The sequence below is a fragment of the Euwallacea similis genome, chromosome 13 (genome assembly GCF_039881205.1).
Source record: "Euwallacea similis isolate ESF13 chromosome 13, ESF131.1, whole genome shotgun sequence".
Taxonomy (NCBI): Eukaryota; Metazoa; Arthropoda; class Insecta; order Coleoptera; family Curculionidae; genus Euwallacea; species Euwallacea similis.
The window spans coordinates 3,585,097-3,611,253 of record NC_089621.1 but is presented as its reverse complement, the minus strand read 5'-3'; the positions used below and the strand labels follow the sequence as shown (position 1 = coordinate 3,611,253).

The following is a 26,157-nucleotide window of genomic DNA, read 5'->3' as shown; positions in this document are numbered from 1 at the left end:
AAGTATGATTAGCCCAAGTTAGCCTGTCCAAGTGCTAAGTGCGCTGTTGCCTTTCTAAAAAAATTAACTTTTTCTTGATGAAATGTATTTTCGGGGATTTGAAGAGAGGCCTAATTTGAATGTTGTCAGTAGTATAAAATTCATCATTTGTGAAGATTATTTCATCTAGAGAATTTGGTAGCCAGGAAATAGTTAGTTGTTGCTAATAAATATTAACAACAGGAAGTCTGACAATTATGTCTGCAATTGTCAAATCAGCGTTCAGACTTTAAACAGTGAGATAACGACACTAAAAGTATATGGTTATAAATCTGCCTGAAGAATAACGATGTGAATTAAACTGGAAAAAGGAGAAAATACCATTGATATTGAGAGTAAACGTATTTTCTAAAATTCTGCGTTTGCTGAAAATTTGTTGTGCTTTTAACATCCGTCAAATAATATTTGGCAACAACACACGGATATACGCGCACCGACCCGCGAACGGGTAATGTCATTCTTCCCCACTCCACTTAATTTAAAAGAAGAAAATTGTGTGGTTATGTTGTTTGTTTGGATTTATTTTTCAATATTGCCATATTTGCAATAACCAGTTTTCTGGAATTTTCTTGTATAAAACGGAATTATAATTATATTAAATTCATATTCAATTAATTGCAATTAAACTGCACTACACGTATAATTTTTTTGTATTTATCCACTGTTTTAAATGGAAAATTATCCCACAAAAATGGTCGAAGACGTCCAAAAACACTCTGTGCATACTTTGATATTCCGGTCGCTCAAAAGATCCCACGATATGTTCTTATCAAACCAGGGAATCTTGCCCCAAGTAGATAAAAAAGCGTAAGTTTATCGTGATTCTTAATTTAATATTTATTTACTTACATACACAACACTTACCAAACACACCTCATTTTAGAGACAAAGTAAGACACACAATTAAAGCTCGAGATTTCTATGGAATGGTGTTTGATGATGTCAAAAAAATGCAAGCCATGAAACATTTGAGGGAGGCAGAAGCAGGGCCCAACCCTCTGCCTCCAGGAACAGACAATTTGGAGCCAACCACAAATGAAAATGCTGTTGTTCCATATACCGAGAACGCAGTGGCGGTAAGGGGGCAGTCAAACACTCAGAATCAATTGGCAACTATTATTAAAAAAGCCCCAACAATGCCAAAACCAAAATGGCATTCACCTTGGAAATTGTATCGAGTTATTGCTGGACATTTGGGATGGGTTAGGTGTGTTGCAGTTGAGCCTGGGAATGAAGTAAGTTTTCAAGGAGAATTTATTTAATAATATAGAAAAACTTCTACAGTGCTTTGGAGATTTCTTTTTAATTTCCCAATTTTGCAATTTTTAGTGGTTTGCGACAGGAGCCGCGGATAGAATTATTAAAATCTGGGATTTGGCTTCTGGTACCCTTAAAGTATCTTTGACTGGCCATGTAAGCACTGTCAGAGGTTTGGCTGTAAGTGCCCGACATCCCTATTTATTTAGTTGTGGAGAAGATCGTCAAGTAAAGTGCTGGGATTTAGAATATAATAAGGTGATTCGGCATTATCATGGACATTTATCAGCTGTATATTCTCTGGCCCTACATCCAACCATTGATGTATTGTTATCAGCTGGTAGGGACTCCACAGCAAGAGTTTGGGATATGAGAACCAAGGCAAATATCCACACACTGACTGGTATGAATGTACATATTTAGGTTTGTATGATATATATTTATAATGATTGAATTTCAGGTCACACACATACAGTAGCAAAAGTTATATGCCAAGCTTCAGAACCTCAAGTAATCACCGGGTCTCACGACACTACGATTAGATTGTGGGACTTAGCAGCAGGGAAATCCATTTGCACTCTTACTAATCATAAAAAGAGCGTCAGAGATTTAGTTTTCCATCCCGCATTGTGAGTTATAAATATATTAAAATAGACTGAATAGTTTGATTCAAATTTTAAAGGAATATGTTTGCCTCTGGTTCCCCTGACAACATCAAGCAGTGGAAATGCCCTGATGGGAAATTCATCCAGAATCTCTCAGGACATAACGCAATTATCAATTGTTTAGCTGTGAATGCTGAGAGCGTTCTCGTGTCTGGAGGTGACAATGGGACTATGCATTTCTGGGATTGGCGCACAGGTAAACTTATCCTTTGTAAAGCTAAATATTGAGCATACTAACAATCAATTTTCAGGTTATAATTTCCAAAGATTACAAGCACCAGTGCAGCCTGGTTCCATGGACAGTGAAGCAGGCATTTTTTCTATGATTTTCGACAATTCCGGTTCGAGATTAATCACTACAGAGGCCGATAAAACTATTAAAATTTATAAGGAAGATGATACGGCAACGGAAGAGACGCATCCAATTAACTGGAAACCGGATATTATTAAAAGAAGGAAGTTTTAAATTCCTTTTATACAGAAAGTATTACATTTATGTATAATAAATTTCTTTTTATATAAGGATAACGTATTGAATAATTGCTTGAGATGCCAAAAAAACGCTTGCCCTTAAAACATTTTTACTTATATTCTTACAGTCATTTGATTTTAGCTTTACCTTTTTCTTGACCTTCCAATAAGAATAACCCGATTTGCTGGTACACCAAACCCAAAAATAGTTGCAGCAAAGAGAAACCCACACGCTGAATCCATGTTAAAACTTTATATATAGGGTACAACCAAACGCCATGTACCACATACACTGTTAGGAACCTGAAACATTTTTTTTTACATTTTTAGCCCTATTTTACAATGATAATAAAAAATATTTACAAGGTCTGGTAAATAGAACAAAAAGCTATCAACACGATAGCAATTTTCCTTCTAGAAATCCTCACATTGCTATTTTTGAATCGCACCACTACTTCTATTATTAAAGGAATAATTATGAAAGTGTGCAGAGTGTGGTTTAACCACCATGGATAAAACTCATCTGGAATACTGACATCAGTACAAATAAGAAAAGAGGGTTTAAAGTACCTATAATTCTGGGGAATATCAGTTCCCTATCAATAAACCATATGCTCCAGAAAACTGATATGACTAATAAAGAATTGGGAAATACCAGTGATGAAAATAAAAAATGTCTGATTTTCTCTGTGTAGCTCTGAACAATAGAGAAATTTATTAGCTTTGAGACTTCATCGGCGATTGCTACTGTCAGGAACACACATTGAAGAACCTAAAACAGTGTTTTATTTATAATTTTTCAACAATATCACCGAAAATATTTTGATTTTTATGAATTATGATTTAAATATTGTGTACATTTTATACGACTGCGAAAGAATCTTATCCCGTTGGATTCCATGTAAACATAAGTCGGTTTTTATTATCACTAAATTACTTACAAATGTCCATAAAGTGAAGAACAAATACTTCGCATATGTAGCCCGTTGTAAATATTTTTTTGCTTCTTCCACTGTAAGGTCTTGTAAATGAGCAAATTTTTTTAGGTGAATCACCAGCTTTTCTATATCAATATTATTTCTAATTTCCACTGATTTTTTCAAAGAATACACGTAGTACAACAATATAAATAAGTATAAAACTGGCATAAGTGCGACTATTTTTGTCAGTTTATTATTGCCTAACGGAGTTAATGACTTCATATTTTACTTGCAACACTAAATTTATAATGTGATACAAATAATTAATGTGGTTCCCGATGCGCGTACTTAATGATAATATGTTGAACAATTACCTTTGAAACAAGTACTTAAACAAACATATACCCATAATGACTATACGAGGTGGCCCAATTAAAAACATAATAATGCGTTTCCAGTTATGGTTATTTACAAAGTTCTTACCGCTGTAAAAGCAAAATTAATACGTCGCCAACTCCATAAACACTTTTTTTTCTCATATTCAACATTTATTTTTCCTGTAAAAATTAGTATATTCGCCATCCCGTTAGCTATGTCTTAGCCAGAATTGAGATGTATAGTAGCAAGATGAATGGTAAAGTGAGTCGACTGTTATAAGGGTGTTGACCGCCATAATTTCGTCTCAGCAACGATTAGAACAATAATTATTACCCGATTTTTCTGTAATTGTGTTGGTAATGATAGGAAACCTATGAAATACCATATTTCGTGTCTGGGATTTTTAGGAGGGTAAATAGTCAGATAGCCAGTATGCTAAAATTATCGTTTTTGTAACAAATATATTTGAAACATCAATCTGAAATCAATACTTTAAAATTTAATTGTCACATTCTAGGTTTCAAATTTCCTTTAAGATTGGGCTCTCAACGACTGCACTGAATACCCGAAGTCAACTTTTCAGCAAAGTATTCTGCATGTGTTTTGCTGCCCTAAAATAATCTAATTGCAAAACTACTCAAAAGGATATAAAGAACTGTACCCATATTTGAGGCAATCACTGTGCACTTTATATTCCATTATCACGCTGGGGGGTATATTTAAGAGTCTCTTCAAGGCATCTCTAATTCGCGCTATCATTGGTTGATCTGAGGATGTTCGATGCCAAACACTGAGAAGATATTCTTGAAATCTTGTAGAAACAACCACGCCACATATCTCATTCCCTGCCTACAATTAATACTGCCTGTATGATTTGAGTTAAAGGAGGGTTTAATTTTACCATAAATTGTTCTCCTAACATCGCCATGCACAGGTTTTCCCATGCTCGGCAAGCATGTTCTTTTTTTAACCTTATGACCTAAATTAGTTGAAAATGTTTATAATACATTTAGAAAAACTTTGGTTTTGGAACGAAGTAGTTCTTTGCATTTTTGATAACTTTAATACAATCCAAAACATAATAAAATGTATATTTGCTCAAGGTGTAGCAATCCAATTTTTGGGGTGCAGTGTTTATACAGTACATTTTAAAGCAAGAAATGGTAAGATATCCTAAATGCAGAATTTAAGGACTACTGAACTCTGACAGAATGCCTAAAGACCAACAGCTGAATAATTCTTGGGCAAAAATTAGTTAAGTAATAAGACAAATGTCCCATACTTCTCATGCTTCAATTCTTACTCTAAACAAACTGAACTCACCCATTTTCCACCTTTTTTATTTGATGGGTCCTCCCACATGGGTTTTATGCCTTTTTTAAACAGTTGCAAATCCCTGTGAGCAGGTATGTCACTTAGCCTTATTATATGGGAGTAGAGGGCCCACCATTGTTCCACAGTGCCCACTTGCCCAATCAGTCGTAATGCCTGGCTATAATTTTGGGAGTCTAAAAATTGTTTTTCAGCTGCTTAAGTAACCAACTGCCCTTTGATTTTTATTGTAGTGGCAATGAATATTATTTTACAAGCCTAACTACCTTGAACTTGAGAGGGTCTTTTGGAGAACCACAGGCAATAAGCATGTTGTAGCCTGTGTTCTCCTTGGGGATAATCAATGGGCCCCAAGTCTGTAATGTTCAAACCTATATCCTCGTCATTATCAGAGTTTTCTTCATGATGATATTTCATCCTGTATACAAACATTTTCAATTTTTCTTATGCTTCGAAATGTTGCAACTTACGTGTCATATTTGCCTGACATGTTGCTTCTTTGATTTAATGAGAATACCATAAAATTCTATATCACAGTCTGGGCTTAAGGTACTATTGTAACTAGCTGCAGTTTGAGTCTCAAACAGGAATGCTCCTTTCTTTCTGTTTCTGGTCAATCTATGACCTTGAGCATGCAGCTCTCACGTTGCTTTTTGTTTATTATTAGTGAAACTGGATTTGGATGAGGTAACCTACGATTCTACGATACTTTTCTGATACCACTCGGTGGTCTAATTGAACTGAAAGCTAAAAATTATTATGGATATTTGATCTAATTCGAAAATTCTCAATAAATATGGTGATATAAACAACACTGCTTCAGTTCAGATTCAGTTTTAAAATTTCTTAAGACTTGCAACGTTGCCGTATTGTGGGTGAGATTTGGGAGATTTAAGACGAGATGGTCTCGCACGTGGGCGCAATGTTTTGAAGTTTAAAGACTTCCGGGGTTCTTATTTTCACGGGTGCGTTACGAGGGCTCTCGGAATTATTGTCGTTTTAATTACCTAAAATGGGTGAGATTTCATTGCTATTACCTGCCCAATTTCTCCATTCAGGCTGGTTCCCACTACTTAATTAGTGGCCACAAAGTTTACGGGCAACTTTTTCGCAGCGTTTCATTTGTCGATCGGTTCCACACATGTCAAATAGCTTAATACCGCGCAGTCCCTGTTCAATCCAACATACTTGAGGCAAAAAAATGTGAAATGTGCGAACGGGAGTTTTACTGTTTTGAAATTCGCATGTGCAAAATTATTTGCCATGACTTTTGATGTTGGCATTTTCGATGCGGGCAACCACCAATACAATAATCCCCAGGGAGCTGTCGTATGTACCCATTAAAATATGGGGCCAGGCAAGTGGAAGTTTATTTTTAGGAATTTGTAACTTTTTCTTTAAATTCGTTTGGTAATACATGGTCCAGCAGCATGGTTCAGTAGTTTGTGCTCGTCTTCTTTAACCTATCCTAAACTTCAGTAAGATAAATTTAAATTGGCAACAGTGGTCCTACTAAGTTTCTTAACCTCATTTTCTAATTTTTCATTTCAAATATTAATTATTTATTTTTAAATTAATCTGCTAAATAAGAGAATATTTCCAACAAGGTGAAACGAAAACCAAATTCAGGTAAATAGTAGCAATAAGTTTCGGTGCCTTAAAGGCATAGAAATGCTATTATTTTAAGGGCAGCTTATTTGCTATTAAATCTCACTTCCATCATAGTTTTAAGAAGACAAAATCCTATTGCCCCATTTTTTTTGTTCCCTTTGTTCTCTAATAATATAACCTTGTATAAATGCAAGACCGCCAGGTTGCTTACTTTCTCTTAATAATTAAGAACCCTGCATTCGCAGTTCTCCCTTTGTGTTTTCCAACTAAATACTGGATAATATAATAACTTCTTCTTTGTATTTTTCAACTAAATACAGGTTCTTTTTTTGAGAAAATATCCAACTTTTATTCCGTGATCACCACTGCGTCACCTTTAAAACTGCCGCAAGCAAGAAATTCTGCATTGCCCTTTTCTGGATCATTGTGTATAGCCAACTCTTGTTGCCACCATTCTGTCAAGAATAGTAGCCCAATCAACATTTACTTATTTTTCTTGATAATCGCTTTGTTGTCATAAACTTCATATAATCACTTTATATAATTTCTCTTAATTATCTATATACAGATTTTTGAATATGGCAATAAACGCTTCACAATTGAATTGCGTATCTTTAATCTCAAAAAATATGCTTGTAATAAGTTAATTAACAAATGGGGCTAAAAAATCAAAGGGATAGTGATTTATAAATATTCAGATCGTTCTATGAAGGAATTAAGAATAAATTTCACACCCTTTTTGCCTTTTCATTCGTGGTGTTTATTGGTACATTCGTGCAAAAGGTTATCATCAAGCACGCCCATCGTGGTATATTTGCTAGCAGGTGATTCGATACAAAATGTTATTTAAGATAAATCTTTTGTCTGAGGTTTATGACTAATCATATTATTGTGAGATGGTGAACGTAAACAATTATCTTAACAATGCATACACTTACCTAGGTAACGTTTATGTAGGCCTAGGCATTGATACAGTTCTATTAGCAGGATTTATCGATATAGTAGTTATTATATTATAATAACCAACATTTATTCAACGGTAGCAATAAAACGGTATTGCATTCCGCAAACAAGACTTAGATAAGAATTTTCCTCAATGTGAGGCCAACCTCCATTACCTGGCCTTTAAAACTGAATTCTAGTAGAATTTCCTGAAAGAGCATCCACTGCTATTTCACTTCGGCATGATCTCAAATCCATATTTACTGCGTACGTTTCGAGCAATAAATTTCGTAAAATAAGATCGAGCGTGCAGGACTGCAGGAAAGCATGATTATGTAAATCTGGTTGACATTCACGGTATGTAGGTATACATGGAGTACATGTACCTGAAATCTATATTCATGTACAAGTAGTGCACCTTTCGATTCCTGAAACCGCAATTTTGCCTCTCAGTCGTAGCAGGAGACCAGCACACTCGCATTTAGGTGGTGTTTGAAACCACTTTGAAGAATATTTGACTAATAGACTAATAAATAATACACGGCGCTTGGATAGGGATATTAATTATTATGTAGTGAATTATATAACGGCTGAAAGCATTATATACATATTTAAGTTATCCTTCATTTTATAAAAAAAGAGTGCCGGTAATAAATAATTTTAATTAAAATTACGGTAATTATATTAAAGTTTTTGAACAAAAACTGGAAAGCTTTGACTTTAGCTCCCACTCGACCTAAGTGGGTTATATCGACACACAAGTACACGAAGCACATTGTCAAGTCCTTGTAACATTCAGTGTATGGCACAAAGAGCTTGTGATCATTCATTATTCAGCCTTGTCTGGTATTCACACGCATCACCATAGTCTACCTAGATTTTTTTTTATCATAAAAAAGCAGCAGGTACATCACTCATAGCCGAAATAAGGAGGACCCGCCCTAGCAGCATGGATCTTCGTTGACCCTACAGGGGACGAGATTGGACGACGGCCCAGGGCGCGGACTTTCCTGGTCGTCTGTTTTCCCGGGGGTAGGGGGGCGGTGATTAAAAATTTCGCCCAGGGCGTCAGACGTGCTAAGGCCAGCCCTATCGCTGACTTATACAGAGAAGTTCCGTGTATTTTGACCTTTATTTCAATACTCATTGAAACCTTTAACTGCCACACAGTGCGAACATTAAACCCAACCTAATCCCAATTCCGCATCAGGATTTCTTTAATTTTTTTTCTAACATGCACTGGCATTGCATTCACTTAATTCAATGCAAGTACTGCGGAAATGTGGGATGACAATGAATCCGTTTCAGCTCTCGTGTAGTTCAAGAAGAGAACGTTCGACTGACTTTCCTTCGCTCCAGTTAATTTCATATTCAGTGTTTTCATATTTTTACCTCTTCTTTCTCTTCTCTAATGCCGCAAAAATCTAATTATCTCTGGGAATTTTGTCAGAAAAACCACCCACAGAGACAATGATGCATTCAAAGGCACTTAGGCAGGTGCATAGTATACATCGGGCTATCATTGAAAGTGAAGGGTATATAAGCCAATATTAACGATATCAGCGGTTAGTAGAAAGAGTACAGCATATATACTTTGACTATTGACAGTCAAAGAACCGGGAAAATGAAAACGGTAATGTAAAAATATAGAAAATGTGTGAAAAAGTCCCTTATAAAAATGTGTGATTTTGCATGAAGTGATGGTGCGAACCAAAAATAGTGGTGATTTTTATTGGAGTTTCGCTTAAAATTTGGAATTTCCACTAGACAGTCAGGTTTGAGTATAGATCTTAAAAATCAGAGTCATGTTCCTCATTATTCACTCAAGTTCTCGTTTTAATAATTCCTGGTAGTTCCAGCCTCGAGGACTATATTTTTTACCTCCAAATTCTCTCGTTATTCTTAATTTCTCAAAATTTTCTCATGATACATACAACAACGAATCAATAAGCTTTTGAGGTATTTCGCGACGTATGAATTAATCCTCTCAAGTTGTTTCGGATTTTACGACTTTTCGAATTGCATTTTTATTAAACACTAGATGTTATGTCCTTTACCATTATAATGATCCACCGGACATCCAGCGAGATTGAGGAATTTAAGATTAGAATTCACATGTTCACATTATAAAAAAAATCAATACATTTCCATTGATTTTGTGAATACAGTTTAGATCTATCTTAATTACCAGAGTCTGGGCTAGGCAGTTTGCCACCCACACCGATTGCCCATATATCGATTTTTAGCTTTAAACTATGTTATTTCACTCCCTTTGCCTCTGGCCATCTGTCAGCCCTTGAGTTTCGCGCCCTGTCTAAATGCAAGTTTTACACATTGGGCTGTGCCGGCCCTGATAATTATAACATTTGGTTTGCCCTATTTGAATTTATTAAATCTTTTTATTCTAATTCTCCATTCATTTTTGAAGGAGCGTGTGCCGAAGGTGGTTCGTTATGAAAGATTCAATAAAAAATTTGAAAAAATTAGCAGTCAGCCTCGCCATTTTGTCCACAATTATCCTCGCTTCGATGACGTAGATGGAAAGAGAAGAAGAAAACGTTCTCCAGAAACTCGTGGGTTTTTCTGGCGTCAAAAATATTAATTTAGATTAATTAATAAACGATTAATTTAGTCACTTTGGGCTTGATACTGAATATCCTTGGTAGGCTACGACGACTTCAGCTTTGCATATATTCGGTGTTATGAATTACAAGTAGTGTTATCAATTTTTTTTCCTTAGCCAATCTTTTTGTTAATTTACGTTTCTGGCTTGGACTGAGAATTCGTCGGTTTGTTTTCGAAGCGTATATCGTCGTTTAAGCGACTGCTAAAGAATCCGGGCAAAAACTGTGTGTGATGTTATAAAAACTGCACCTTTTGTGGTGATTTTGTACAGTGAAAGCACCGTTTGAGTTTTTTCATTTTTTTTTATAACGTTTACTAACAATATCTACCAAATCGGCCTGATTGCCATTACTTTAAAAACAATAAATTGATTGAACGTCCAATTAGAAAATATCCAAAATTTTCAGCTTTCGTTTATAGCTCTTAAGAATCAAATCTGTGTTACACACACATGGGCGATTTGTGAAAATGCGGCTTTTTAGGACCCAAAATCCAAAGACTTATGTAACTGGATTCCCACAGAGCGCCTTTACAGAGCCCCGTTAATCTTCCATTTTAATTTTTCTATTGTGCACTTTCAGTAAATTTTTCCTTTAGTCAAGTTATACAAGCCGATCAAAAACTAGTGAGCTACATTTAGGTGTAAATTGAAAGATATCGGAACAGGACTTGTTAAGGGTTAAAAGTGGAATTTTTGTGGAGTGGAAGATCATAGAAGGGGGCAAAGGGATTATTGGGCGATTGTCGTAAAATCTAGATCTTAAATATCCCACCAACTGTTACCTACAGGGATAAACAACTACATAAAAGCTTAACGTGTTTAGCTCAAAACATTAAAAATTTCATGGAGTATTGAAGCCTACTTTTGCGTTGAATATTTCATGAAAATGATCAAGCGTCGAATCCCGGGTTTCACAGTTGATTTGCCTCATTTGGGATCGCCGTATAGGCATTGACATTGGATGTTGATTGTTGTCGTTACGTATACCTTATGAAACTGGAACTAAAGTTGTACAAAAATTACTTAAGCATGAATCACTTGGAAAGGCGCACAGCTGATGAAATTCAATTCAGCCACCATAAGTTTCAGGAAGAAATACAGGGAGAAACTTAAGTAAAGGTTTTCCTTTTAACACGACATAGGCTTCAAAAAACTAAGCAAAAATCTTTATGTAGGTAATATTTTTTCGAAATCTCAAAACTAACTGAAATATGCGGGTATGAAAAGTAGTACGGGACTTTTTAAACAACCAATTTCAAAGAGGTGGATACGTCGCAATGGGCCAATAGGATTGCCCGGGAGATCACCAGATCTAAATCCATGTCATTTTTATCTGTGGGATTGCATGAAAAGTTTAGTCTTTACGACTGAAATTAACACAATAGCAAAGTTGCGTGGATGGATAGAAAACGCTGCAGAAATAATTCGAGGAAAAAGATTTCTTCAAACAGCATGTCTAGAGCCGTAGATAAAGCGATTTGTGTAAATAAGTCAATGGTGACAATTTCGAAGACCTTTTGTAGCCAGTTCCGGAGTGAATAATATTTTAAGATTTTGTTATTGATTGAACCTTTCATACGTGCATATTTCGGTTGTTTTTGAGATTTCGAAAAAATGCTCGGAAAAATTTACATAAAGATCTTGATTAGTTTTTTGAGGTTTATGTCAGGTTAAAAGGAAATCCCCCACTAAAGATTCACCGCGTATTAAAAGGATCTCAGGGGATTCGAATTTCTTCCTTGCGCCACCAATTTGTGCAGAGTTGAATAAAGCTACAAGAACAACTCAAGCATTTTATGAGAACCATGGTGATTCATCCTGTAGCCAATGAACCATTTTTCGGTCAACCAAGTTGCTGTGCGGTAGCACTAATCAATCAAATTAGAAGTAAAATGTATTTGTATTCTAGTTTCACCGCCAAGCAGCTGTTATTAAAATCTTTTTCATATTTGTACTTAAAGTATTGCAATTACCATGCAATTTCCTTTTTAAAAGCTCAATATCCGATTTCACTTTCTTTCAATTTCGATATGACCGATGGTTCCAAGCTTAATTGAACCTCCGCTCCAACCATGGAAGTTTTGAAATTTAATCGTCCATCCTCACACCCTCAGTTTAATTTCACGCAATTCAGCGCAATTGGGCATTAGCATGAAGTGCTAATTGTTGATTTTGGTTTTTTCCAGCTGCGATTAATTAATGAGTGTACCACCGAAGAAAAACTCGTATCTGTATAGGAAATGAGAATACAATCAGTTGTAGTATTTGCGTAAACAGTTCATAAAGCATTCGATTGAATTAATAAAACCTTTCTCATTGCCATTGCTTATTTATTAGCGTGAATAAGGTTGCGATATAAATCTACGTTTTATTAGCAGCCGATATCATAGAGCACCATAGGAGAATGTCGATGGTAAACTCATGTTCTCGCTGATGGTCCATGGGGCTGAGTGAGAGAAGAACTTCTTCATGAAGAGGTTGGGAAATGACTGTTCCCATTGAGGTATCTCATTAGATTCAGACCGCATTGTTATTTATATCCAATTATTGGTCTGAAAGAATGTGGATACCTTGATTCCTATATGCAATTATCACAAGCCCCAGTGTCGCATTGTCGGCATTATCATATTTCTTTGGCCTGGTGGCAATTTTTGTAATGAATTTTTCATGATGCAATTATGTGTGGCTTTTGCTTTGTGTCCAATAAGATCATGTAACTCCGAATGCCTTTGTTGGCACAATGTGTGTATGTATGGTGATACAATTAAAAAGAGGTTTTTGCTTCAGAGAAGTGTTACATTGGCATTAGTTATCTAAGATTTCCAAGTATTTAGACCACTTCTTGCGCCATGAAGATGATGATGCTCTTAATGGAATCTTGGTTTGCTCGAAAAGCGCACAGGAAAATTTTTAAAGCTCATCAGATATACAGGGTGTAGCATTTCATCGTGGAGATATTTCAGGGAACAATACTACTCTGCCAAATAATAGAAAAATGCTAATAAACCCATGGTCAAAAACATACCTTTTTCAATATACAGGGTGGCCCATTTTCAACAGTTTCTATAATTTTGTTTCAAGGAATTTGATTAAATGTTACGAATTTGCTTCAGATAGCTAATAACTGATGAGCCAGTTGATTTTTTCCCTTACTTTCTTTATATTCTTAATTTGCATCGATGAAAAATACGAAAATACTGCTCAAAAGCTAAAAAATTGAAGAAGGAATTTAAATTTGGTATCAAAAATCATACAGGGTATTTCAAAACAAGATACAAAGCATTAAATAGTACACGACCTAATATAACACCCTATATACGGCTACCGACGATTTTGACATTTTGCTGTAGAGGGTTCTAAAGAAAATGGGTGTACGAAATTTCCCTTTAAGGCATACGTGAGAAAAACGCAAAATACGAGAAAAAATGTGAAACTTTGCCACCCTGTATATCAAAAATAGTGCATTTTTGACCATGGGTCTATCAGCATTTTTTAATTATTTTGCAGAGTACTATCACCCCCTTAAATGTCTTCATGATGATACGTTACACCTTGTATGGTAAACCGTTTTAGGACCTACCTGTAATGAACACGCTTTCCCCATATCACGCCCATCATCATTGCAATTTCGGTTATTAGGAAGTCTTATTATATGGTAAATCAAATAGCTGCGAAGAAACAATTCGTACTTTCTCTAATTACTGGAGTAAACAAAAAAATTGTATTAACGCCTCAACATTCACCATCTTTAAATCGATTTGTTTAAAGCGAGGTTTGTGGGTGTGCCCTGTTATAATTAGAAATATAATAATTAAGTATACTGTCATTGATTGTAGGCTGAATTAGTTGTTTCGAGAGGCTTAATATGGAAATTTTTCCCCTTGAAAGAATTTATTTAGTTTTTATGCAACGTTAACGCGATTAACAACAATTTATTTATCAGTCAGAAGAGAGTATTGTTTGATCAAAACCCTGAAACTGGAAATCGCTTGCTTAACTCCAATTAATTTTTGCTCGAAATAATTGGGTTTAATCCTTATAATCACGTAGATTGTTATACGTGTTAAGGCTCTTGAAAAACTGTCCAATTTCCTGGCCTTATTATGCAATCTTAATAGAAAAAATAGTAATTTTCTCTTCTCTAATTAACCAAATTTTACGTAATCCACCAAGTTAAATAGGTAATTCTTATGAACTATGAATTTTAATTGTTGATAATTCAGGTACTAAACATGTTAAAACAATGTTGAGACACACACAATTATATACTAATCCTTTATTATCGTCTATTACTTAAGTTAGAATATCACTACAATCTTGCCATAATCAAAACCGTTCTACAGAGGCAATTAAATTAAATATTTCATATTCCATTAATTATTCCAATCCAATAATATGTAAATTTCCCCACTGTGCCTACGTAAATATAAGAGAAAATATTGTCAGTTATTTGTGGAAATGCATACAAAAACCTGTATAACCGTTTTCTGCTTAATGAATACACGTAACCATTAGTGCATACTGCCAGCAATATAATCAACCATGATTACTTACTTAAAGCCTCTGGTCTTGATTTAGCTTTGATATCATTTTATTGCAGATTTACGTTATTCAATTACAACTAGTACTGCACGCGCCAAAAAGTGCGTTCACCATATTGTCAAGAAACTATATTATTCAACTACTATAATCAGTACAGCACCTACCGCATAATGCGTTCACCTTATTATCAGGAAATTACATTATTGAAGTCTGTTTCTGAACACTACAGTCAGTAAATTTGATTGTCTTACCCGCAATTAGTATTCTTCTTGTGCCGTTTTTGTAACATTCACGCCCTCATCTGAATCAATTTGACTATTTCAACTATTTTCCATAGGTTTTGCTGCTGCTTTGCTCCGTTCTGCTCCATCACTCACACGCCACCATCCCCAGAGCCAAACGAGGTTCACTGATTTCAGCTTATTCCTACTCAAACATTGGCCTGGACTACCCATCTTCGGACCCTTTCAGAGTTTCAATTCAAGAATCACCTTTGCTCTATTCATTGGGAATTGACTCATTTTTGCCTTTTGCCAATGCCGAGTATCCGAAGTCGAACATTGCCCCCGTGGCTGCGTCAAATTCGGTGGAGAAGCCCGTTCAGGAGCTCTCAGACCCTGTGCCTCAAATGCCCAGAGGCACCGCGGTGATACCCCTAACGCCCCCTCCAGCGGTGCCTGTGAATGCTGCAGCTGCAAATGTTCCTGCAGCCAGGGGGGCTGTGTTTTTGGGTTCTGGATCGCTGGGAGTTGTACATCTAGGAAATGGTAGTTTTGGGTCATCTTAGTATGGCGTGTTGTATATAAAAAGTCAATTTCAGGTGCTTTTGCGCTCGGATCTGGTGGTATTGGTTACTCAGACATGAGACAGCAACCCAGGCACAGCGGAATGTCCCCGTTGTTCCCTCCCCTACCCGCGAATCCCCGCTTACTGCCTGCAGCAACTCCTAGTCAAGTTCTAACGCCAATTCCTCAAGCCAACCTCTCGGGACAACTAACCTCAAATGGAGTTCAGTTTAGCCAGCCTTTTTTTACTTCCACCCCCTCTTCTCAAGCTCAAAATGGTAGCTAATAAAAATGGAATGTATTATAAGGTAATTAATGATATTTTGAGTAGATCCGAATGGGTATGAGCGATTAAACCCCAATGCTGTGGGATTTGGAATGCCCACCTCTATGGTTCGACCTTTGAAGACTAGGATGAATTACGCTACTATTACAGTTCCGCAGATAACTGTAGAAGCGGCTTATCCCAATCAGTTACCTCAGAGTGGGTTCGGAGACCCAATCCCTAGGTTGCCCCCAGAAGCCTTAAAGTATGTTTAAGTATAGTTATATTTGAAAGAGGTTTTAAGTTGATTATAGAACAAAGAAGCTGTATTTTACAATTTAGACCTCAAATTCTGTTTTACGGTTGTTTAGTTTCTCTTATGCTTTTATGACACTTATTTATTAAACATATGTTTCATCAAAACGATTATATTAGGGATAAAATTTCTTTGTTACATTTTTGTACTTCTATGAAATGTTTATAAGTTGAACAATGTACGCTATCTTTCAGTGTCGTAGAAGGAGATTGAGAATAATTTATTGTTTGTGTTTGTAGATTTTGTTTTTAATAAAATGAACTATTGGGAAATGTAAATTCTACTATTTTATGTTGCACATTCTGTTATATACAAGGTGACCCAAGTTAGATGAAAAACCCTTTTTATAGCTCTGTACTTAATGTTAAAAAACTGATTCAATCTAAAATATACTGTATGCTTATTATTTTTATATTAGACGCATCTTTTCATGCTAATTCCAAAAATGTAGGAATTCGTGATATTGATATCTCCATTTAATCGTTTTCACTGAAACTGATTATTTATGCTAAATAAGGACATAACAGTAATGTTTAAGACAAATAAATCACTTTAATTTCACACCTCTTACCCATTGAAATTAAGGTAAATTTCTCGTCTAACACATTATCCTTATGGCGTACAAGTAATTGCTTTGAGTGAAAGCGATTGGCGTTAATACCACAAAACGCTATATTTTTAAACAGCATGAAGAAGCCGATCTGACCCAATAATAATATACAGAATGGTGACAAAGTTTAGTTAACTATTTATAGATTGTATTTCTGTAGTCATTTGATGTCATTTCATTTCACGTTAGACTTTAGGCAAGAGAAAATTTCAAATAGAAACTAAATCACAGGCTAAGAGGTATTATTCCTTCACCATTTTATCAGAATAATTCGCTAACGATAATAATCAATATATGAACTTTAATTTTGGCGCCATCTATACTGGTTGCACTGAAATAAGTAGGGTAAGAAGCAGAAGACAAAACGATAACTACGTTCTTCTTTTGTGAAATTTGAACCAAAATGCTATAACACACTTCGAGATTTGTTGTAAACTTTTATAATTAAAATTACTTGATGTTTGTATAATATAAAAAAATCCAAATTGCTTTAACTATAAAGCAGCAAGTAGCAAAAAATTAAATTTAGGTTTGATCACATGTGTGGTAGCAGGGGGACGACGAAAATCCATAATAGATCGAAAACTAAGTCCTCGTAGTTCTTGAAAACGTAGCTTTAATTTATTGTTTTATTACATTACTAATTCAGAATCGAAACAATTTCCTCCTTAAGTACACACAGTGATTGGCAGAAAGTTCGCACCATATGAGATTTTTCTAATTTGAATTTATTAGAAAATTTTATTTTTGATAAAAGATTATGGAACTAATCAGCCAGTTTACATTTATTCAGTGAATATTTTACAAGATAAATTTAAAGTGGTTTGAAATGAATTTCCCAATATTGCGGATAATAGTTAAAATTAAAGACCTTCATGGTCCCCCTCCTGGCTCCTCAAATCACAATCTAGGAGATTAAATTTCATTCACCATTTCATCGCCATTTTTCTAATTCGCCTAATAGGACACAGATGGCGTGTCACTAACCAGGTTGTTCAAAGTAGGAATTACTTTGTCGTGATTAATTGATCTTCGCCATTTAAACCAGAATATCTGGTCGATGCAATATATATTTTTTTAAATTAATTTTATCTGGAACATATCCACCTGTTAAGGTGTCTCTTTAATCGAAATATTAAAATTGATAAATTGCTTTCATTGAGCTTAAACAGAATTTCGGATCTCTATGGAATAAAGTAATGAATCAAAAACCAGTTTGAGGAATTTTCTCCTTCAAATATTCGCTAAAACACTGCAAATTTATTTCTTGCGCATTCCGAGACCTTCGCAACAAAGTTGCATAATAAAGCGATTTGAGGGTGTCATTATTAATCAACTCTCTCCCCCATTATTATTTATGTAACACGTCTAAACTTGATATCTGTGAAGATCAACTTGTGCATTAACCTAATTCAAGTGCACATCTTACGATATTTCTGGTACCCTTCTTTTACATGCCTTATATAACAGAGCGACAGAATACACAAAGCGGTTCGTTTGGTTCAGACAGCGGCGGACGATTAATTTTTAAGTCGACCTTCTTTGTTTAGTGTGTGGCTGTGCCTCTACGCCTCTGCAATTAAATTGGTCCAGGTGGTTCGTCCCAAATAAAACAGCAAACTTTTGTATAATGATGTATCAGTTCAGATCAAGGTTCTTTCCTCGAAAAATTGCTATAAAACTCCAAAAAACGCATGAATTTGTATCATTCAAACTTGCTCGTTTGGCACAAACACTACAAGAAGAATAATGAAAATCGTAAGTATTTCATTATTTAAATTGATACGTCTTCATTCGAAACTTTTCAGATAATCCTCGTCGCTGTAGCTTTGGTAGCTGTCCAGGCTGAAGACTCTTCAGCCCCAAGGAACATCAAAAAGCGCGGGATTTTTGGAGAAAGTCTGGGTCTTGGCTCAGTTGGAAGTTACGGAGGTTATTTGGGAGGATATGGTGGCTCCTTAGGAGGTTACGGAGGCTCTCTTGGATACCTCGGCGGCTCCCTAGGAGGCTACAGCGCCAACATCGCAACTCCTGTTGCTGTTCCGGTTCCAGTTGCTCATCCCGTGGCAGTACCAGTTGTCAAGAAAGTGCCCGTGCCGGTACCTGTAGCTCAACCAGTTCCAGTTATCCAGAAAGTAGCTGTACCTGTAACTAGAACTGTAGCAGTTCCAGTTCCAGTTAAAGTGCCAGTCGCGGTGAGGAGCTACGGAGGTTACAGGAGTTACGGAAGCTACGGAGGATACGGTGTAGGTTACGGAATTAGGAGCTCCGGTGGATGGTGGTAAACGAGGTGTTTGATGTTACTGCATATAACTGTCACTAAATAAATTTTATTTTATGTGTTTGATTTATGTATTTTTTTGCAGTGTTTTGGAACTTTGATAACATTTTTAAATAAGTTTCATACTAATTTGGTCCCCATATATTTTAATGGGCCCCCAATAAATTAAAAGCCCTAAAGGACAAAATTTTTTCTAATTTTTAAAGCCGTTTTCACCTATTTAAAGCAAATTTTTTAAGACTTTTTAGCCTGTTGTCGTATTCTCAACAATTCAATCGATCAAAGTAACAAAAACGTTTTAAATCCAGATTTTTTCCTAAATTGCTGAGTGTTCCAGAGCAATTTTAAGAATTCATTTCATGGTTTCAAAGAATTTTTGGAAGGCTTTTAGGATCTTAATTGGTATCCTAATTGGTCCGAAAATGCTCTTAATTCGCGAGTTTCATGGAGAAGTATCTATATCAATCAATGTTGCATTTGATGTTCGAGTTTGATTTACAACAAAACGGAATTGGTATTTATCTAACAAGCATCAAAAGTGATGCTTTACCGCGTGCAGATTGCAATTGGTCGGACGAGGCGCTGCAGCAATTGATTTCGGTCAGGAATCGAGTGCGACAAAAAGACTTTTCGCACGTACAAATATATTTTTCCAACGAGCACACGTATAACCCCGTGTAAATCCCATTAAATATTGGCGTACGGTAGAAACTTTTACACATATTTTCGCGGTACCTAAAAAATTTTACCGCACATGTTTCACTGCCACCGTTCGGATTGCGCACAGAGATATTTGACGTTAACGCGTGCCCTTTGCGTGTGATAAAATTGTGTTAAGTTCAGCTGGTAAAGGCGTGCGGCAAAGCAATTTTATCTCCCACTTATAGGAAGTAGTACGTTATACGATAAGAATTTTTTTAAGTTGCGGAGGTTACTTGCGGAGGGGATCCAGTGGATGGTGGCAAATAGTATGCAAATATACCATGAGTCTGAAGTGATGGGTGGAATCTTATGTATCAACATATATGTTGTATCTCAAATTGGCTCGTTCAAAGATCACTGAAAATATCTCTTTTACTTCATCCTTCTTATGTATCCTTTATATACCTCTGCATTATTCCACTTTGTAAATATTTAAGAGAATATTGAAGTTGGTTCAACCACATGCAGAATGTGCCAGCGATATTTTCACTTTCGATTTCGTTTTGACCCAAAAAATATTAAATAAATCACGGAATTCGGCGGTAAAAAGAACCACCGACAATAATCACCATAATTTACGTAAAAACATCTCTCAACCCGATAAAAGAACGAACTCGTCGAACCGGACTCCACCTGGTGCCATATCAAGTTTGAAAATTTTAATCGGTGCCTTTAGGCCTGAAGAAGTTACGTATGATACACTAATTTAAATAAAGAAAGCACCTTGTTTGCAAATGTCTCATAAAGCATCCCACCCAGATCCGGTTCGCTATAAAAGGGTAAATTTTGAAAATCGTTATCAGTTGTCTTCGAGTTTTGATACATCTTCTTTTTAGTTCTGGGTGCAATGAAGACCATAGTAAGTCCCATAATTAGTATGCTGAATTAGTTTAATCTATTTTCCTTTATTCAAAAAAAGGCGTTCGTTCTTCTTCTATGCCTGTCGGCGAGGTCGGCCACCGCAGGTTTCCTTCACAAACCTGCAGGAAATTTGATACCAAGCCCTGCAATCGCCACAGGAAATTTAGAAATTGGCGGCGGACACTTGGACATCCCTCCAGTGCCTTCATTGCCCCTCGAAGGAGAAGCCCACTCAAGCGCTTTCGCAGGTATACATTGTTAGACGTTTTCTTCCTGCAGGATGCTTCAACAAACAAATTTTCAGGCGCGTCGGCTTTCGCGAGTGTTTCAGCTAGTGCAGGTGCTCTAGTAGAACCAGCCGTCTCTGCACATCTACCACTAGGTCCATCCATCGCAGCGGCCCCTGCACCATTATCTGTAGGCTCGTCCATCGCAGCAGCTCCTGCAGCTTTCCCTATAACTCACGAAGGAGGAATTGCGGCCGAAGAATTTGGTTTAGGAGCAATTGTTGATGGTGGAATTGCTGCTGGTGGAATTGGGGGAGGAATCGTCACCGGTGGAATTGCTGCTGATGGAATTGGAGGAAGAATTGCTGCTGGTGGAATTGGGGGAAGAATTGTCACTGGTGGAATTGCTGCCGGTACTGTTGGTTTAGGAGCTCTTGGAGGTCCTGACGTACACTCCAATGAGGCTCATTACCATTTGGGACACACCGTACAACGTCACGTAACAGTTTTACACAGGATTGGAGTCCCAGTTCCACAACCTTATCAAGTACCAGTGGAGAGACGTATTCCCGTTCAGGTAATTGTTCGATATCTTACAGTAAGATTAGTGTTATATGAATAATAACGCGTAGATATAGATAAAGATGCGTAGATCACCGTACAATTTTTTAGAAGGCATAGTTTGATGCATGATGATCTAGGAAAAGTAATTAAAATACTGAGAACATAACAATTTCCAAGAATCAATGTCTTTATCTCATAAAATTCGTAATTGCTACCACTGTACCTCTGTCATTAGTTATATATCTACCAAATCTAGTGTCAACTGATCTAGAGTATATAACCATCTTTGTCTGTTATGTGCGCATAGAAAGTTAAAGCGCCTAGGAATAGGAAATTCCGCTCTGATTATGCTGTAAAACACAGTGGCCTAAAATCTCTCTTCATCTGGGAGAAAATTACATTTTCTTTCAGCTTGGGTTTTCAGTTGAGTTAAGTTTAAGTTGAATTGGCTTCGAAATTCCAGGCCAATTCAATTCAAACTTTAGACTATTGATTTATCTTTGAATATACTACCTTTCATTTTAAATTTATTTGGCTCAATAGGTTCCTACCCCAGTAGACGTCCCTGTAGACCGACCCTATCCAGTGCACGTCCAAAAACCTTACGAAGTAAAGGTATTCAGAGATGTTCCAGTTCAAGTAGATCAACCCATTCCCGTGCCAGTACAAGTGCCAGTCCACATTAATATTCCACACCCAGTTAAAGTTGAAGAACGAGTGCCAGTTCCAGTGCATATCGTGAAGAAAATTCCAGTAGCAATACCTCATCCCATTATTGTGAAGAAGAAGATTCCAGTTGCCATTCACGCTCATGTAGAACCACTTCATCATTTGCCGCCAGTAGGTATTCACGAAGTTCATCACGAATCCCATCATGGATGGGACTGAGGCGTGGATGAACATGAGAATGATTTGTGTTTGTTGTCTAGTCGATACTTTTAGAGAATTTTTCATTTCTTTAAAAATAAATATTTGTTTTCTTTAATTTAATTTAAGTTGGTGTTTTATTGCCTCAATTCGTGGGAAAATTTGTAGGCGCCTGCACATGATTCCTGAAAAAGAAATGGGCGTAAAAAAGAAGGGAGGGAGAAAGTGTCAGAACTGTGACCAATTCTGTGCTTAACACAAGAAAAAAACCTCGATTTTCTATAGGAAATTAATAGTTTAGTTAAATAACCGTGAGGAAATTATTAACATGCCTGTTAGTGTTATTGCTCGCTGAAGTGGAAAATGATCCAACATGTTTAACCAAAGTGCCTACGGCTCTTATAAGCTCAAAATAGTAATTGATGAAGTGACGGGAAATGAATTTAAAAAAAAAAACAAAAAATCAAGAAGTATAAGTGATTTTACCACTGAATCCTGCTTCTTCGGTTATTAATACATTTTTAATGTGATCTTACAAGATAAACAAGCCTGGCATTAAACTACTGTGACCATGTTTTTTCGTTTAATTCGCCATGTTCTTCACGTAACTCTTACACAACAAATCTTAAATAGTTCCACAAAAATATGCCCCACTTGTTTGATTTTCGAATCTGTATATAAAACTCCTATTTGGCATGAAAAATGCAATAGTACACGCAATTTGTCGTAATAATGAGACTATCAGTAAGTATTTTGTTAAACCAGCAGTTAAATTCATCACTCACACCTTCTTTTTTCAAAAAATTAGGCGGTTATTTTACTGTCCGCCATTGCTTGCGCCGTGGGGACTACGGGCTTCATAGTCAAGAAGATATTAAAATTGAGCCTCATTGGCAAATTTCCAAGGTACCCTGGAGGGTATGCGAGTTCATATGGATACGGACCATTCTTCGGCCTTCGACCTGGGCCTTTCCAAGGCTTACCACCACCGATTTTTTCAAGCTATGCAGGAGGAGTTAGGAGACCTATTGCAGTGCCTCAACCATACCCAGTTCCAATTTCCAGGCCATATCCTGTTCCAATAGACAGGCCTGTGCCATTTCCAGTGCAAATACCTGTGCCTGTGAAAATATCTCAACCAATACCTGTGCCAGTGCCTCAACCTGTGGTTATTAGAAAAACTGTTCCTGTTTTTATTGGGGGTAACAATGGGGATGTTTACGGAGGGGGGTATGGTTACAGGCAATTTTTAGGGGAATGACGATTATTTGGATGACAGTGCTCAGCTGTAAATTGTTTCTTGATAATGTTGTTAATTAAATTTTTCAAATTTTTTGTTAAATATTGGTATAAGGTCCAGTTTTTCGAATTTTTGGTAGCTTTGAAATCAAGATCATTTCTATAAAAATGGAGAAATTGACCAATACTTTGCTGTGATTCGGTCATTTCTATAGAAAATATTTTGCTGACTACGTTACTAGGAGTATGAAAAACCGGGCCTTAGGCTCGGCAAGACTTCTTCTCTTACTGGTGGCGCCAGCTATTCATAATGTGAAGCATTAGCTCTGAAACACAAACAAACTTTTTCATAGGATGCTCAGTTTGGCTGCTCACGCTCAGAGAGCGCCATATCAATACACTTTTAACTAAATAGTGAAGACGCAGGCATATTTCGTCAAGTCTCTCTCGTTTGTCGGCTAAATAACTTCATATTATAAATAAAAATATAAATCCTCCTTATAGTTTTGAATTATTAAAAAAAAACTCTTCAAGTATCGCTAGCTTCAATAATTAATACAAAAACTGAAATGAATTTAATATTTGAAAAGCCCGCCTAAGGACCACATATGAAGCTTGATCGGTAATAAAGTTTCCTTTATTTAGAGTAAATTTAGTCCAAATAATTACTCTGACTACTCTTGTTTCACACCACCACTTTGTGCATGACAGGAACTTCACAGCTTGTTACGACGTAGCTTCGAATAAACAAACGAAGATCAATTAAGTATCTTTCAAATCCAAATTTATCAGAAATTCAGCATTAAACTTTTAAAAAAGTGTTTCATTTGCATTAAACCATTCCTCAAGAACAACAATTCCACTACCAATCATCAATTCAAATTTACAAAGGCTCCGAACCAGCTATGACTATTGGGGGTAATGATGGGTCCTCAACCTCAGCTATACTAAAGAAGTAAGTAAAAATCAACACAACGCTTTTGTCAAAAACCCCGCATCTTTCTTCTCTAGAAGGCAAACAACTTACCCTCCGCAAGGAGTGAGATGTCAGAAATGCCTGGAATATGGCCACTGGTCCTATGAATGCAAGGGCAAGCGGAAGTATGTCCATCGATCCTCCAGGTCTCAGATTTTAAAGAAACGTTTAAAAGAAAGGGAAGAAGCTATTTCACAGGGTGCCTCAGTAAAGAACAAAGGCGCACAATCTAAAAAATTGAAGAAAACTGAAAGTTCCAGCTCTAGCAGCAGTGATTCAGATTCAAGCACAAGTGAGAGCAGCTCCAGTGATAGTGAGGACAGTTCAAGTTTGAGTGGGGATGAGCGTGGAAAATAATGTAAATACATGTTAAATTTTGTTTTAAGCCAGATTTTTTCTGGATTTTGATGGCCTCTCATCAAATTAGTAATTTCAGGCAAAGGATTATTTTTTATTAAATATGACGGACTAGGACTACTGTGTTCTGTGTCCTCCAAGTGAAGCTAGATTTATAGATTGACATAGTAACACACGCTTAACATAAGGAACATGAAACATGCAGAATATATGGGCTAATTCATAGGTACATAAGCTTGGCATAGAATAACTTAGGATATTACCAAATCTCATCTTTTGTATTGTGTACCTTTAAAAATAGAAACCTGCACTAATAAATGCTGCAGCACACACACAAAGTAGAAAACATATATATCATCCACATGTTAAATGGATCTGATCATCCTTGGGAATTTGACAAGTTGCTCCCTATATAATGTGGCAAGAATTGTTAGATAGTTAATGTTATGTTATGTTGTTTCAATCTATAAATCTGGTTCAAAGATATTTGTGAATATAAATTAGTTTGTGCGTAGGTATTATAAAATTAGTACCAGTAAATAATTGAATTGTTATGCAGAACTGGACTAAATGCCAAAATGGAATTTTTCTGAATATTTCAACAACATTAAGCAATGTTTAAAAATGTTTGCGGTTGTTGATCATATATTACACAATTCTAAAGTTTAGGTTCGGCTACATGGTATTTTTAAATATACTTGGTCTATTATTGCTTATTGGGCCAAATTTGGAAAAATTACAATTTGGTGCTTGGGCAAGTTATGTGTAACCCTTAATAAATATTTAGTAATACTAAGAACATTTAACCCTGTAGAGTAGTAAACTTATCCTTAGGTCCATCCCATGTGACGAATTTAATGGGAATTTTAATAAAAAATAATATTTACCTTTTTCTTAGAATCAATTTTTGAATTAATTGTGAAATTTGGCTAACCAATTAGCGACTGTTCAGGAAAAGGAGCATATGTCAAAAATATTAGTTTTAAGATAAACGGTTTTAAATTTTTGGGTAAATTGAAACGGTAGCATTTTTTTTCAACTATAGTGAATCTGAGATTTTAATGATCTTAACTCTTTATGCCTTTGAATGTACAGTCCTTTTTTGAAGAAACAAACTAATTTTGCCTAAAAAACAATTACATATATTTCTTTTTGCAAATATATGACACCGGGCAACACAAATGCTTCAAAGCTTTTATGGTTCATACTTGGCGCCTCACCCAAATTCCCTGTACTATCAAGTATCCTTTCTATCCCTTTCCTGCACAAAACGATCAGGCAGATTTTTTTACATATATGTAGCGGGAATTATATTTCAAAGTGG

At 36.1% G+C, this 26,157-nt stretch overlaps 6 protein-coding genes across 10 annotated transcripts; 5 read left to right on the top strand and 1 right to left on the bottom strand.

Annotated features, from left to right (window-relative positions):
* The first annotated feature begins 684 nt into the window (after positions 1-684).
* Positions 685-2,471, top strand: Tango4 (transport and golgi organization 4). Its single transcript, XM_066396500.1, has 6 exons — positions 685-846; positions 923-1,274; positions 1,369-1,699; positions 1,757-1,925; positions 1,979-2,157; positions 2,213-2,471. The coding sequence occupies exons 1-6, from the start codon at positions 710-712 to the stop codon at positions 2,425-2,427; spliced, it is 1,383 nt and encodes a 460-aa protein (XP_066252597.1). The 5' UTR covers positions 685-709; the 3' UTR covers positions 2,428-2,471.
* A 58-nt stretch (positions 2,472-2,529) lies between these two features.
* LOC136413073 (eukaryotic translation initiation factor 4E type 2-like) lies at positions 2,530-5,942 on the bottom strand. Of its 5 annotated transcripts, none has more exons than XM_066396431.1 (6): positions 5,533-5,942; positions 5,329-5,480; positions 5,054-5,256; positions 3,003-3,204; positions 2,796-2,955; positions 2,530-2,735 (listed from the first exon to the last, which is right to left on the bottom strand). In XM_066396431.1, the coding sequence occupies exons 1-6, from the start codon at positions 5,580-5,582 to the stop codon at positions 2,561-2,563; spliced, it is 942 nt and encodes a 313-aa protein (XP_066252528.1). In that variant the 5' UTR covers positions 5,583-5,942; the 3' UTR covers positions 2,530-2,560. The 5 variants fall into 5 exon arrangements, with proteins under 5 accessions (XP_066252528.1, XP_066252529.1, XP_066252530.1 ...); XM_066396432.1 differs by having other exon boundaries at positions 5,054-5,238; positions 5,533-5,936; XM_066396435.1 differs by lacking the exons at positions 2,530-2,735; positions 2,796-2,955; positions 3,003-3,204 and adding exons at positions 4,172-4,341; positions 4,392-4,579; positions 4,632-4,709 and having other exon boundaries at positions 5,533-5,929.
* A 3,022-nt stretch (positions 5,943-8,964) lies between these two features.
* LOC136413070 (uncharacterized) lies at positions 8,965-16,427 on the top strand. The gene is made up of 4 exons (XM_066396427.1): positions 8,965-9,248; positions 15,121-15,550; positions 15,604-15,846; positions 15,900-16,427. The coding sequence occupies exons 1-4, from the start codon at positions 9,240-9,242 to the stop codon at positions 16,106-16,108; spliced, it is 891 nt and encodes a 296-aa protein (XP_066252524.1). The 5' UTR covers positions 8,965-9,239; the 3' UTR covers positions 16,109-16,427.
* Positions 16,428-18,464: 2,037 nt separating this feature from the next.
* On the top strand, positions 18,465-22,331 carry LOC136413200 (elastin-like). The gene is made up of 6 exons (XM_066396593.1): positions 18,465-18,517; positions 18,568-19,030; positions 20,579-20,601; positions 20,662-20,851; positions 20,908-21,407; positions 21,938-22,331. Exons 1-6 carry the CDS (start codon positions 18,509-18,511, stop codon positions 22,280-22,282), a joined length of 1,530 nt encoding a protein of 509 aa, XP_066252690.1. The 5' UTR covers positions 18,465-18,508; the 3' UTR covers positions 22,283-22,331.
* A 442-nt stretch (positions 22,332-22,773) lies between these two features.
* On the top strand, positions 22,774-23,527 carry LOC136412910 (tetrapeptide repeat homeobox protein 2-like). The gene is made up of 2 exons (XM_066396163.1): positions 22,774-23,005; positions 23,070-23,527. Exons 1-2 carry the CDS (start codon positions 22,994-22,996, stop codon positions 23,520-23,522), a joined length of 465 nt encoding a protein of 154 aa, XP_066252260.1. The 5' UTR covers positions 22,774-22,993; the 3' UTR covers positions 23,523-23,527.
* Positions 23,528-24,207: 680 nt separating this feature from the next.
* Positions 24,208-24,861, top strand: LOC136413141 (zinc finger CCHC domain-containing protein 10-like). The gene is made up of 2 exons (XM_066396527.1): positions 24,208-24,455; positions 24,512-24,861. The coding sequence occupies exons 1-2, from the start codon at positions 24,406-24,408 to the stop codon at positions 24,831-24,833; spliced, it is 372 nt and encodes a 123-aa protein (XP_066252624.1). The 5' UTR covers positions 24,208-24,405; the 3' UTR covers positions 24,834-24,861.
* The last annotated feature ends 1,296 nt before the right edge of the window (positions 24,862-26,157 follow it).